The 15169-nt window shown below is 43.3% G+C and overlaps 1 protein-coding gene across 2 annotated transcripts in view; it reads right to left on the bottom strand.

The window, feature by feature from the left end:
* The window catches only part of grin3ba (glutamate receptor, ionotropic, N-methyl-D-aspartate 3Ba), a 141414-nt gene extending 127923 nt beyond the window's left edge, over positions 1–13491 (bottom strand). For both annotated transcript variants that reach the window (XM_033643140.2, XM_033643141.2), the window contains exon 1: positions 12686–13491. In XM_033643140.2, coding sequence (XP_033499031.2) covers positions 12686–13219 — 534 coding nt within the window. In that variant the 5' untranslated portion in view covers positions 13220–13491. The remainder of the gene's footprint in view (positions 1–12685) is intronic.
* Positions 13492–15169: the final 1678 nt, after the last annotated feature.

Here is a 15169-nt window from a genome sequence, read left to right as displayed (position 1 = left end):
TTACTAATGGCACAATAACAAGAGCAAGAGGTCGAAGCAACAGGATCCAAACAAATAAGGTACTTAAAATGTGCCTACTTACGGTTAACAAAACAAGACAGGTAGAGACAGTCGAGGCCCAGGTATTTTCATAGTGATAGGACTAAGGATAGACCGATACATCGGCCGGCTGATATATCGGGCCGATATTTGAGTTTTTTACTTGCATCGGCATCGGCCGATACGCGCGTTGGTTCGCGGATTTATTTTTCCCTGGCATGATTTACAGACAGGCATCCATGGGCAGCTCTGTGTTGCCGGAAGACCCTGCAGTGCACATGCAGCGAATCCTACTGTGTACAGTAGTTGTTGTTTTATTTATGCTTCAGCTTAAATATTTGTTTATTTTATAAAGACATTACTGGAAGATTTAAGAGCGCTGAACTCTTTTTTTTATTTGAATGTATAATAATAATAATAATATTCTACCTGTTCTACCTCAACTTTCCATCTTGTTTTAGTATTTTTTACTGTTCAATAAATGTTTCTTATTTTAAACTTGAGACCTGTAATATTTGTTATCATTGTGTCATTTTTTTTTATGTAAATTGAAGGAGCAAAAGCAGTATCTGCCCCAAATATCGGCTCAAGAAAATCGGCAGTCAATAATCGGTCATCGGCTAAGGGTGATGGAAAAAAATCAGTATCGGCATCGGCCCTAAAAAATCCATATCGGTCTATCCCTAGATAGGACCGGTAAAAGTCTTGGGGTGGCACCAAAACCAGAAACCACAACTGAATTTCTGGAATTCAATTATCCTGTGTAAGTAAATGAGCTAATTGATAACTGAGTCAATATGGAGAGTTAAGGAATCACGTTATGTATCTATACATTTAAGCAATTCATTGTCCTTCAAAAAGGCCGGCATTCCTTTTCCTTAAAATGTCAAATATCCAGTAATATAAAGTGAAGGAGTACATTGGTTGCACAGATTTTGCTCTGCTGCACTGACTGAGTCAAACTTCCGGCAGTTGCCACCTGCCCGGCCAATCCAATAGCATGCACCACAGAAGCAGAAAAAAGTCAAGATGGAAGAGCTGATAATGTTGCTGATTTAATACCCAGAGTTACGGTGCTAGAAACCAGAGGAAAAACTGAGCGTGGGATAACATTTCCACCAAATGTGACGACTAGTAAATTGTCTACATTTTTAGGAATCTTTGGTAATCATTTCTTCTTATAGTATGCAGCTAAAAGCTAACTTGCACTACATGTGATCAAGGTCTGGTTAAAGAAAAACAAGACAGGTAGAGGCAGTGGTGACCCCAGAATTTTTTTTGTAGGGGTGGCCAGATGAGGACAGTGAAAATCTTGGGGTGGCACACCAAAACAAGAAACCATGACTGAATTTCAGGAATTCACTTATGCTGTTGAAGTATATAGTCGAATTGATAACTGAGTCACTATTGAGAGTTAAGAATCACACGTTAAGTACCTATACATGTTAGGTGATCCATTGCTCTTCAAATAGGCTGGTTGTCCTTTTCCTTAAAAGGACAAATATCCCACTTTAATTTGAAGAGCACATTGATTGTAAGTTTGGGAGAGACTTGTGGGTACCCATAGAACATCGGATATCTTAGGGTGGGAGTTTAAGGGACCCCTTTGAAAAGGTCAATGCCAGGTGTTCCCTCGCCAAAATTTAGCCCAAATTTGGAGCATTTTATAGCCCCCTTCATGGCAAGCTATACTGACATCGTTTGGACCAATGGACACCATAAGGGGCTTTTCACATGGGAACTCACCACCTCCAGTCATTTTAATGAGAGGAAGACAGCAGAAGGAAAGCAACACCGTGGTTGCTGTCCACGTACATTTGCACAGATTTTGCTTTACCGCACAAACTGAGTTGAACTTCTGGCAGTTGCCACCTGCCTAGCTGATCCAATAGCAGGCATCACTTGAGCAGATAAAAGACAGAGCAGCCGATAATGTTGGTGACTGAACACCTAGAATTACGGCACTAGAAACTTATAAGGACAACCAGAAGAAACACTGGGCCTGGGATAACATTTCTGCTAGGGCTGCCACCAACTAAGAACTTTCCTAGTCGACCAATAGTCATCATTTAGGGCCATTATTCAACTAGTCGCCCACATTTTTTTTTTTTTTTTTAAATTTTATATACTTTATTAATCCCCAAGGGGAAATTACATTTTTCACTCTGTTTGTCAATTACACACAGGTACGAACACACACATGCACAAACTGGACCTATACGTGCACTAAATGGAGAGATGTCAGAGTGGGCTTCCCATGACAGGCGCTCCGAGCGGTTGGGGGTTTCGGTGCCGTGATCTGGGGCACCTCGGCAGTGCCCAGGAGGTGAACTGGCACCTCTCCAGCTACCAGTCCACGCTCCATATTTTGATTACGATATCAATTTTATAATTAAATGATATATTTTGGGCAACACAATGGTTTGAGTTGAAGGTGTGAGAAAGAATAGTATCAGTAACATTGTTAACACTGTGCTACATTACAGAGAAATACAAAACCGTACAAACCTTAGTGAGTTTACATATCACCTTGGGTTCATCCTTCACCTTCTCAAAATGATCCCACACTTTGGATTTCCTGCCTGACATGTTAGTAACTAGCCTGTGGAATAACCGCAGGTACCAGCCCTGGAAATTAACCTGACTCCTGTCTGACTGCTGAGCATGGACACTTCCTGTGTCTGTCCTTTCAAATTAAATTCCCACATGGTCCAGTCATACAGGTTTTTAATTATTTTGACAAGGTGCAGCTCCTAATTGAGTTTTTTTTTTCTCCTTTTTTTTCTGCAACTAAGCGACCAATGAATTTCCGCCTTACCTTTTGTAGACTATCAGGGGGCAGCCCTAATTTCAACCAAACTTAACGACTGGTAAATTGTTTGAATATGTAGAATAGATCCTTGGTATTTTCAGTGATGTCCGTTGTCTTTTTATAGTACGCAGCTAGAAGCTCACTTGCACTTCTGCCAATGTTCAATGAGCCACCTGCCTGTCACCGCAGCCATTGACCACAGTGAATGGAGCCACATTTAAAAACGCTTTGCTTTTTGGGGGATCGCTCTTGCAGGTAGGCGGCTGTCAAGACAGTTACCGTGTGGTGGTGTGAAAGCAGCTTAAGGTTGTCCAGCTTAAATAGTGCATTGAAAAACAGCCTCCTAAAAACAGTAACCTTGGCTTTTTTGCCCGAAGCGGGATTTATACTTGTGCACCAGTTCTATGCAGAGCCTACGCCGTAGCCTACACATGTGGCCCATGTCATTGTGAGGATTTATACGTGTGCGGTGGTGTGTCTGTGTCACTCTTAAGTTACACCTCCAAAACACTATTTGGCAGTGGGGTTTCTATCAAGTGCTGTAAAGTTTAGTTGATTCAAAACACACATTAAACACACATTAAACATGGCGTAATAGAGACAATTTCAAACACAAGTACACAAATCAGCTTCACTGTAACTCCCAGCATTCACAGACAAACACTTGTCTTTATCTGGACACATTTTCCCCCACTAATACAACATGCTAACGTTATTAGCACAAGCCTATGGCATTTTACATTGTATAAATTAGCCTAGCAGCTAGCAGACTTTTCCTCTACTCATATGAAGCCAAGGACAGCAGCAACATTTAACAAAGGTGACATTACAAAATTCAGCTTCATTACAACTCACAAGGTTCACTGACAAAACAACTGTCTTATACTAAACGTGTTTTCCAAACAAATATAACATGCTAATGTTATTAGCACAAGCCTATGGCATTTTACATTGTATAAATTAGCTTAGCAAATAGCAGAGATTTCCTCTGCTCATATGAAGCCAGGATAAATCACACACAAGACTTAAAATGCTATTTTTGTGGAGGCTTTATTGTCTTCACAATTTATCTGTGAAATTACAGTAAATAAAAGCTTTGTTTCCACTGAGGGAAATGGTTTCAGCTTACAAAAACATACAGGAGGTCTGCATCTCCACGACGTGTAGTTTCATTTCTGTGGAGGTACATGTCAGGATATGGCATAGGCTCTGTGTTGACGCAGAAGTATAAAACCCTAACCTCCTAATGGCCCCCCTGGCCCTCCCTTAGGAGCACCACTGGGTAGAGGGTAGACTCTGTGAAATATGAATAAAATGCTCCTCTCTTTTGTGGCAAATATGATAATACAACATTTAATGTGGAAATAATGGAGCCAACTGTACAACAAAGAGGAAGAAAAATATGAATGGCATTGAGAATCAGACTCTGTGAAATACAGTCCTGTACATTGTGCTTTATGGATGAATATGCAGCCAAAAGGTGTAGCTGGGAGTGAAGTGACAGTAACCGAGCTGCAGGAACACAGCTTCCACTGAGAAGAATGACAAATAATGAATTCACACCATACCACCCCTCGCACATAATCACATTCAGGAATCAGCAAAACCATTTCCTTCAGCTCCCCCTGCTAATACATTTCCGGAATAGAAATCATGATCCACAAAATAATTTCTGTGATATTATCAGCGAACCTAGAATTGTTTGGTAAGACGGCGCTTTAAAAAGGCCGGCCGCGTTAGAAATGGACTGAGATTGCATAGATGTTCTTTTTCAATTAAATCTGCTGGCAAATGGGCAAACAAATTACTTTATTCCATAATGACTGCGCTACTATTACCAACACTGCCTGACATACCAGTGGAATACCAATTCTAAAACCCAGATCACTCATTTTTTGGGTTAATTAAGGTTATTTCTGAATTTCTTAACTTAAACATCAAATATCCTCGATTTCATTTCTTACTCTGGTTCTATGAGACGCTGCTGATGAACAAATCACCTGCCCAAATGCCCATAATGGCCCTGATGGGAATTAGAAGCCCATTTCCTTTTTTTCCTCCCCCCCCCTTTTCCTCTGTCCCTCTTTCTTTTCTCCTCCCATCCTCCCTGCCACAGATGAACGGCAGAGATTTACAGTTAGGGGTCACACACTGGTTCTAATTAGCTTAAGTAGGTTGGGAGGAATAAGCACTTCCTTGCTGAGATGCATCACCGAGTCCCACAGCTCTGTCTGACTAAGCAGAGAGGGGCGAACACAGACAGACAACCGACCTCTGTCTCCGTCTGCTTCCCCTGTCCCTCTGTCTCTCCGTCTGTGTCCTTTCCTGCCTCCACAGCTGCTGAAATTTCCCCACTATTGCAACACAGGAGTATTTTGACAATAGCAAACTTGTTATAATTAAAAGGAACTCACTCATAGAATGATGACAGCCCTTCAACGGTATCTTTGGGTGACAGAAAGATAGTCTGGGAAACATACCATCACAACCTTCAAGAAATGTCACACACGCTGAACGACGCCCCCATCGCGGCGGTGCCAAGCTTTTTTCTTTGTTATTGTGCTCAGATAGAAAGTGAAATACAGCAAAAATTAGCTGACAGTAAAGAAAAGCAACAGTACAGAGGCAAAGGCTAATTAATTCTTCAATGAGTGTTTCCTCTCGTGTTCTTTGACCTTGAGGAAGTCTATGTAGCTCGCGATGGAAACACGCTCAACAAGTCACCTTTTTATTTTTTCTGGCATTTTAAAATTTGTGTAGAAATTTACTTGACAGCCGGAGGGAAGCATAAAAGCGTCTCCCGCTGCATGTGCAAGTGTCTCTCTGTGTCTATCTACCTCTCTCTCTGATGTCCAGAGGACGGATCTGTTCACCAGAAAAACATGGGCTCAATTCCCAACACCCTGCAGAAAAATATCCACAGTTTCAAAAAAAAAAAAAAAACTCCAGGGAGAAGAGTCTCCTTCCAGACACAAACAAAAAAAAAATATAGAAGAAGAACCCTCCTCTATTTGGATCAATCTGTGACGGATCCGGCAATTTTTTTGGCAGAGGCGTTTGTTTTGTCTCTGCATTTCTCCAGCCCTCCTTCCTCCTCTCAGGAGTGCTCCTCCCCCACTGATGCTCGAATGTAAATAGCATTTTTAATTAGAATTATATCTTCTGTTTGTGTATTTTGCTATCAGAAGAGAAACCAGTGTACTGTTCCTCCTGTTTATACAGGGTAACAATTTGCCTCTCTGTGGACCCAATCCACTCGTCACTGCCCTCTCTGTGTGTGTTTAAAGAGCCGTCCTACCTCCTACCAGCCTCCCTTTCTTCTGTTTCTCACACTGCTCCTCGTCTATAGAGGAGCACCCTGGAGTATTAGAGAATGAGGATGCATAACAATCCTTCACCGGCCAAAAACAGACTGGTTAAAGCTACAGCTGGTAACTTTGATGGAAATAACATTGTGTTAGTTTTGCTGAATCTGTCAGAAGTACATGAGACAGATAGTCTGTGAAAACAATCATGTCCCTCCTCCTCCTTCTTACTGCTTGTAATGGCATTCGCTAGAATCGACCGCAGCACACCAAAACAGCCAATCTGAGCTGAGGAGTGTGTAACGCAGCTGTCAGTCATGTCCATCACTGTTCGTAAACTGCAGTGCTGATCAAATACAGATCAATATTCTGTTACTGCTTTGCCTATTTCTCACCTCAAATGTTCTCAGAAACATATTTTAGTGTACTGTTTAGCTGTCAAATGAGAAAGTTTGCAACCCAGCCACCATGTTGGATACAGTCAACCGAAGCACCGTCCACTGGTTGGATCAAACTTTCTCATTTTACAGCTAAACAGTGCACTAAAATATGTTTCTCATTTTGTTTCTCACTCTTCATTTGAGGTGAGAAGCAATTCAGTAACCAACACATTCTCACTCCAGCCTCATCACCTATTGTTTGGTCATGGACTTTCCATGTCCGCATTCAACATGAAAGGTACCCTGGGTGTGTTGGTTGTTGACGTTCTGGGACGCCATGTCAAGTTCTGCCTGTTACATACAGTCTCTTTCAAAATAAACACACTATGTCAGTCCAATTGATGTTTCTTTTCCTTCAACGACTAACACACCTAGTTATGTTTAGGAAAAAAGAACTGGGTTTGGCTTTATAATCTTAGGAGAACCAAACACCACTCTTTCGGGTGAAAGTTGGTGTTTGTTGGACCGATCCACAACCCCTCCCGCTTGCCCCACTTGGACTTTCGCCACCTTAACTTTCATTCTTGTCCCACCGCATTTCTTCTTGACGCCACCCGGGGACCAACTGCGCATCATGCCGACATTAAAGGGATATTGCCCCCAAAAATGAAAATTCAGCCATTATCTACTCACCGTCATGCTGAGGGAGGCTCAGGTGAAGTGGGTAGCAGCACAACTCCACCTAATGCAGGCTGACGGCGACCCAGATTCAAACGTCCAAAAACACATAACTGAAACCACAAAATATCTCCATACTGCTCGTCCGTAGTGATCCAAGTGTCCTGAAGCCCCAACATAAAAAGCTGTTTGGAAAAACGTCATTTGAAATCTGTTTTTAAGCAAGCACGCACACATGAGCGCGGTGCACAGAGAGACAGTTAGAGCTACAGGCTACAAATGACGTTCAAATGACGTTTTTCCAAACAACTTTTTATGTCGGGGCTTCAGGACACTTGGATCACTACGGACGAGCAGTATGGAGATATTTTGTGGTTTCAATTATGTGTTCTTGGACGTTTGAATCGGGGGCGCCATCAGCCTGCATTAGGTGGAGTTGTGCTGCTACCCCCTCTCGCCTTGGATCTCCGCAAGTGATGTGAGGACTCTAAAACTTCACCTGAGCCTCCCTCGGCATGAGGGTGAGTAGATAATGGCTGAATTTTCATTTTTGGGTGCACTATCCCTTTAAAGGACAGCTTTTTCGTCTGTGTCTGATGCTGCAAGTCCCTGCCCAAGCACCAGCTTTTGAGGATTCTGGAGTGAGACACAGTTGCAGTAAATGAATCTTGATTTATATTTGATCAGTGCTGCCTAGTTTGACAGTTTGACCACTGTTCACAAGCAGTGATTGACATGATTGATAGCTGTATTAGAGACTCCTCGCCTCTGATTGGTTGTTTTCCTTCACATGCATTAACTCTGTTGAGGGTGCTACAAGGCAGTAGAGTAAGCAGAGGAATATGATTTTTTTTTTCACAGGTTATCTGTCTCATTCAGCTCTGTGTGAATATAAAGACAGTTTCAGCAGTTATTTTTTATAAAGTTACAAACTCCAGCTTTTAAGGCTGCAACTAATGATTTTTGTCACTTTCAACAAAGCAGTTGGGAGATAATTGGATTTTTATTTTTTGATTGACTAAATTGTTAACTGAGTAAAATCATCACAAGAAGATGCCTTCAAATTGCTTAAAAATCAAAAGAATATTGGTGATATAATTGGAGAAAAATTGCAAATAAACATCCATACATTTATTTCTGTGGTCCGAGACAGTCCAGAAATATTGGTTAACCTCAACACTTGTCTCCCAAATCCAAAAGCTAGAGTGCTAAACTCAAATCTGTGATGTAATAGAGTATAAAGTCAGGAGCTGCTCTATAGACAGTGAATTGTGAAAGATGTTCTAGATGACTCTGAGAGCACCCAGGGAAGTGTTCTGAGTGTATGGGTACAATTTCTGTTTCGTAACTGAGAACTCTACAAAAGAATAAAGTCAGTTTGGATATTAAAAAGAAAAGACTGGCCATGTGCTAAAAATCTCACAGTTTAAGGGCTGCAACCAACAATTTCTGTTGCCTCTGACAAAGCAAATGGGTGATAATTTGAGTTTTTGATTGATTGAGTTGTTGATGGACTAAAATGTCAGAAACAAGTGAAAAACATTCCTCACAAGAAGATGCCTCTAAATTGCTTGAAAATAGAAGAACATCAATTATATAAAATGGAGAAAAGCTGCAATTTCTTAAATATGAGACGATGGAATCAGACAAAGTTTTCCATTTTTGTTTGATAAAATACAATTGCCATTTTCTCTTTGATTTATTTTCTATCGATTAATCAATCAGGCAACTGTTTCAACACTACACTGTTTACCCAAGCAACAACAAACACTGTTACAGCAACAAAACAGGTGCATTCTTAATATTTAATACTATGAAAAAGTAGAGCTGGGTGTTGTTAAAAATATTATGATACCAGTAGCACCAGTGGCCTTGAAGTCATAGGCACAGATTTCAGTGTGAACACAGGTGAACATGTTCATTTGCCCTCCAATATAAAAACATGAAGTAGCAGAGGACTTTTTCTTCAACAAAATTAGACATTTACACCATAAATTGATCCAGGAAAGGCTCAAACTGGTGTATAAAACATTTTAAAAATGAGTTTGATGCTCAAAATTTTCTGGTAGAGGACCCCAAATCTCCATTTCATGTGCCGCCCCAAAAAATGAAACCTACCCCGTTCCTTAAAGTAACACCTTTACAAGCAAAGTACTTCATTCGATACCCATCATGCAAATCCAAGTATTCAGCTGCATAAAATGCCACAATCACTCCTACCCATCCAAATAAATTTCACACATTTTGACAGCATAATTTTTTGATAAATAATTTAAAATATTTATCAAAAAATTGTACTAACTCCTTCACATACACTGCACCTGACTTCACCACACTACAGACTGTATGGTTGTAGCTAGCCTTGCGTCACCAGGCTCTTCACATAAGGTAAGAGCCTGGTTTCCATTCACTCTGAATTTTGTCTGGATTCTGGTTCTGGTCTAGAGAGTGGATACTGAATTCACCAAATTCACCAAAGTTAAAGTGTTGACCAAAGTAAAACCTTAAATTCTGGCGCACCATCAATTTGGGGTGATGAGGGGTGTAAGAAAATCGATTAACTCAGTGGCTTGGGCCTTTCTTGTAAATTATATTCTTTAAATTAAAAAGTTTCACCGCATTTTTATTAGCTTGGTGCTTTTATTTTGACGGAAAGACGCATCAATTGAATTCTGGATCCTGTCTCTCTCACCCTGGTTCCGGTTCCTTACCAAAACAGCCACTAAACGGCCCCAGACTAGGCTGCAGCTGCTGCGGTAGTGGGCCAATCACACACTGCGTTTTTATTTATCTATTTATTTAACCAGGAAGTCCCACTGAGATTGGAAATCTTTTTTACAAAAGACCTGGCCGAGGTAGCAGCCAATCAAAACATATTTAAAATGCAACAAATGCAACATATAATACAAAGATCCACAATAAAACGACGACTAGTCAAACACAGTGGCCTCTCAAGAAAAACAAGCACGTCTCTGTCACCACATTCTTTATGATGCCCTTAAATTTAGATCCTTTTTCAAGATTGTTCCATGTCCAAGGTGCAGAGTAGGAGAATGCAGTTTTCCCCAGATCTGATAAAACCCAGGGTATATTAAAAAGCAACCACTTGAAGGGGCGCAGCTGGTAACCGAAGCGGACACAGGAGGGTGCAGAGGTAGGCCGGAAATTTGCCCATTTAATGGAAGAACGTTGGCGGTGATTGGCTGCGAGCAAAACCATACAAATTAATTTCTCTCTGGATCTGGGTACAAAAAGGATCAGATGCAGGTATCGTTTAACTGGGGACGTTTCGATATTACTTAGCGGGTTATTTTGGTGGAAACCTTAAAGGTATCGAGCACCGATATCTAGCCCTGAGCAAGTCTTTGCGATTGCCGTATCCCTGGTAAATGGACTCACAGTTGTTGCCTTTCACTCACCCATTCACACACACTCACACACTGATGGCAGCAGGCTACCTTGCAATCATCAGGAGCAATTTGGGGTTCAGTATCTTGTGTGAGGATGCTTTAACATGTGGACAGGAGGAGCCGGGGATCAGTGGGAAACCTGCTCTACCTCCCGCACCTACTGTTTATTTATTCATCTTAAAATATTATATTTCTGGCTCTGCATGACTGATTCCTCTGCACTTCATTCCTCCTTGGTCACCGTACTCAATACTGTGACATCTTTAACCGTTTTTAATTCCCAGTTTCCGTCCCCGGTCTTTCATTTGCCTGCTACTCCTCATTGCAGCTGCCCTGTTTTTCCTCTACGGCTTACAAACAAACAGATGTTGCTGCTGCCAGACACCTAGAACACGTCACCTCCTATGAACCAACATCGCCCGACACTGAGGGGGGGGAAGAAAATCATGAATTTAATATAAGGCCGAAGCACTTTTCTGTAGCATCAACAGCACAGCTATAATAAAAGGAAATAACAGGCAACCATTTATGTGAAAACGCTGCTTGGAATTATTGCTAAAAATACTGAAGCAGAGAGACACAGAGAGACTGAGAGTGATGGTTGTCTCTCTTTTGCCCACTGAGTGCTTGGCACAGTTCTGGGGAACTGAAAGGCCTCCCACAGCTCAAAAAAAGAGCCCTCTCCTCCTTCCCGGCCCACCCCCTTCCCTCTCTTTCTCCCCTCGTCTCTCCCTCTGCTCTCCCCTGCTTATCTCCTTGCACTGCCGACACATTCGTCAAGTGGTGTGACTTCTCATTCATGCAAGCTTTATTGAAATCGAATAAGCAATCCATTGTTGACAAAGAGACGCGACAGGACAAAGATTTCAGACTTAAACTATAGATCTTTCCCCCTGCACTCCTCCCTCGCTCGCTCCTCTCTGTCTCCCTAATGCCGCCTCTTAGTTGAGCCTGCGCGTGTGTGTGTGTCAGTTGAACCTGTGTGAAAGTTTAAGTCCTCTTTTTGTGCCTGTGTGTGTGTGTGTGTGTGTGTGTGTGTGTGTGTGTGTGTGTGTGACAGAGGGATGCAGTTGGCTTCTCAGTTGGATAGAGGCGGATATGACTGGAGCTGGATTGACTGACTGGCAAGCAGCTCGACTGCTGCTGGGAATACTAACATGACACACACACACACACACACACACACACACTGCCTACCTGCAAATTTGCACACGCACATTTCGCAACACGTAAACAACACATATGTGACCACACGCTCAAATAGCACAACAGCAGGCGCCACACCTCTCCACAGCAGCCCATCTATCAGTATCTCAACTGTTTGAATGATTCGCTCTGAAAGGTGCCAAAACACAGCCGTCTTCAATCATACATGCACACACACACATTTACTCTCACAGTCTGTTAACACACACACACAAACACACACACACACACACACACACACACACACACACAAGAAGAGAGCTTAAAGAGAGGAGGAGGAAAAAAAAGCACTTTAAAGCTCTGCTGCTGGAGAGCTGGAGGGTTCAGTCCAATACTGAGGCAGAGCTACCAGATATTAAACATGCATGTGAAGGGCCTGCAGGTGCACCAGCAAAAGCTCAGCGGAGATCAATCTGAGCATCAGACTTTGCTGGGGGAAGACATTTAGTCGGGCAACTTAAGAGCCGGAGACACTAAACGCTCCTTAAATCGACTTTTCCAATTATCCATATTATATTTGCTTACTATTACCGTTCCTAATTGTATTACGTTGAGCTTTCTTAAGAATAATTGCTCCTATTATCTCTGGTACAATTACCTTTCCTTATAGTGCTGCTTTGCCTTTAGCCAGAGTTAAAAATCTGGCTGGTGAGATGAGTTTTGCATGAGCTCAGACACCAAAATCCCTGCCAGGGGCAATCTGTGAGTGTCAACTCTCTGATAAAGGTCCAAATGAAAATATGTTTGGCCACAGGTTGCTGGTTATTGAAGAGCAAGCTGCAGAACGCATAAAACAATGATATCAAGCGACATAGGCTTTTTCTACAGGTGCACACACACATTATCCACCCATACCTTTGTCACAAGAGGCTCTGTGTCCTCCAGGATGGAGATGAAGGGGATCTCCAGGAAAGACGAGAGGAACTCCACCTGGATCAGCTCCTCCCTGGAGCGGGGGAAGGCGAGCACGGCGGACACCCCCCTGACCACCAGGTCCTGGCAGGCGCTACGGGACAACGACTCCGGGTCCCCTCCCGCGGGCGATCGAGCCACCATCTCCAGGCTCAGGTTGTAGGGCAGCAGGGAAGGTGTTTGGGAGGCTGTGGTGGAGGAGTCAGCCCCACCGCTCTGGTGCCGGAGGCTAGCCAGGGCGCGGTTGAGCGCGTTTTGTATCCGTGCCGGCTGGCGGGTCGGCAAGAGCGCGCCGAGGCGCACGGTGTGTCCGATCCGGGCGAGGATGTGGCAAGGCTGCGGGTGTGGGAAGCACGGCTCCGGGGAGGTGAGGACGGTTAGTAAGAGCAGCAGCAGGAGCGGTCGGGCGGAGAGGAAGAGGAGATGGGGTCTCCCGGGGGCGAGGCAGTAGGTCCAGAGTCCAGAGAGAGACACCATGCTGCAGCTCCGACACACAACACAGGAGGACTGGGCTCTGCTCGGCGGGAGATGGCATAGCTCCCTCTTTCTCCCGGCTCCACCGCTTTCCTCGGACTTGATGGTTTTCTTTTCTTTTCACCCCCCTTTTCTCTTTGTTGATGCGCGCTGTCGACGGTGATTTGTCGGCGTTTTGACGTCTCGGCTCTCACCTCTTCAAAGTTTTTGTGTCAACAGTAAAAGACGCGCTGGTGGAGGAGAGGAGAGATGAGCGCTCACAGCTTAGAGCGGTCGCCCCGCTTCTGTCAGTCTCTGCTGGAGGAAGGCACACCAGCTGTGAAGTGTGTGTGCGTGCGTGTGTGTGTGTGTGTGTGTGTCTCGGAGAGTGTGTGTGTCCATGCCTCTGCCGGCCAATAATCTAACCTCTCACGGAGCCTGCCTCTTGTTGAATTTTAATGAAAATTCGTCGGGTAACATTTCCTTCCGCTTCTTCGGGTCCCAGAGAGAATTTGCTCTGAGTGTTTTCATTCAGAATTGAAACTACAAGCAGCCAACGATGTTTCCCAGTAATTATTTTATGAATCTTATCATAAGATAGACAACCCAATTCAGAAATTAGCTCGCTCCTGTTGGACTCTTGTATTTATGCATTTTTAGTGGAGGATAAACTCACTTAAATCTCAAAATCCTTCTTGTGCCCTGGGCAGAATACTTTCTAAAACACACACATTTAAAGCATAAGCAGTATTAAACTGCTGTAAGGTTCAGAAAGATTGATTTTCCCCAAAAAGTGGATGGTGTAATAAATGGTGTCCATTTGTTTTGTGCCGTAATAGGCCACTTTTAAGCACCTCTGCAGCTCTGACCACAGTGTCCCTGCCAGGTTGGCCAACACAAAGCTAATAGCTTGCTGAAATCTCAATTTTCCTCTCAGATTTATTCCCACTTCCTTCCCAGCCGTCCAAGTAGAACATTATCCGTTGTGTAACCACATCTTTTCAGCACCACGGACAGCGCCAACGCCATAAAAGAGATCTACTGTGCATGCTAATTTGGCTTCATGCAAGGGACAGCACTCAGTCCTTCCTTCATTCATTCTGCACTCAACTTCTCCTTCCCCTGATCTAATTTGCCATCGTTAGAGCAGAACATTCAGTCAATCTTTATGTCCGGCAGAAATCTGGGCAGCAGTGTGTGGCTCCTGGGGTCCCCGCATTCTCTTTTTCTGATAATTCCTTGTTTGTCAGACACCACTGATGCTTTAAATGTCTATCTCTTCTTGTTTTTCTGCCTCTGCTCTCTTTTCTTTCTTCGCTCTCTGCGGCTTTGGCATGGGGTGCAGCTGCAGGGCCCTTTTTGTGTGGTCTGACATGAAAAGGTTTCTCTGCCTCTCTCTCCCTGCCTCACACACATACACGCGCCTTCCCCGGGATCAACAAGTCATTTCACAGCCTGCTGGGTGACCTGGCGTGATACCTGCGCGCTTTACTGACAAATCTGATCCAGTTGGGCACAAAGTGTTTTCTTACCTTTCCCTCCGTCTGCTCATGCTCCACTTGCTCCATATAGAAAAAGAGATGAAACCCAACACTGTGGGCTTTGTTCTACTGCAGAAACCAGCAACATTAAACTTGCATGCTCCTCACACACTCTCCCTCAGGTACCTGTTGAAGCTGGGCAGGAACAAGTACAAACTAAATGTTTCCAAATGTATTCCTCGCAGTTTATGTTGTAAAATGTGAAGATTATTGGGTCAAGTCAAGTTCATCGCAAGGTGCCTTACATAAAATGTGTCTGAATGTACCAGGCTGCTGGAGCTATTTTCTACATCCAAGATATGGAATCCATAAAGACCAGAAAATACCCATAATCACATGCTAACAGAGCACTTTCTCTTTATACCATAATCACATGCAGTCACACTATGTTATTATGCAGGCCTATAATATCATCTGATGTCACATTCATTTG

The sequence above is a fragment of the Epinephelus lanceolatus genome, chromosome 15 (genome assembly GCF_041903045.1).
Source record: "Epinephelus lanceolatus isolate andai-2023 chromosome 15, ASM4190304v1, whole genome shotgun sequence".
NCBI lineage: Eukaryota > Metazoa > Chordata > Actinopteri > Perciformes > Serranidae > Epinephelus > Epinephelus lanceolatus.
Note: the sequence above shows the minus strand (reverse complement) of the source record. Positions and strands in the feature narration are given on the sequence as shown.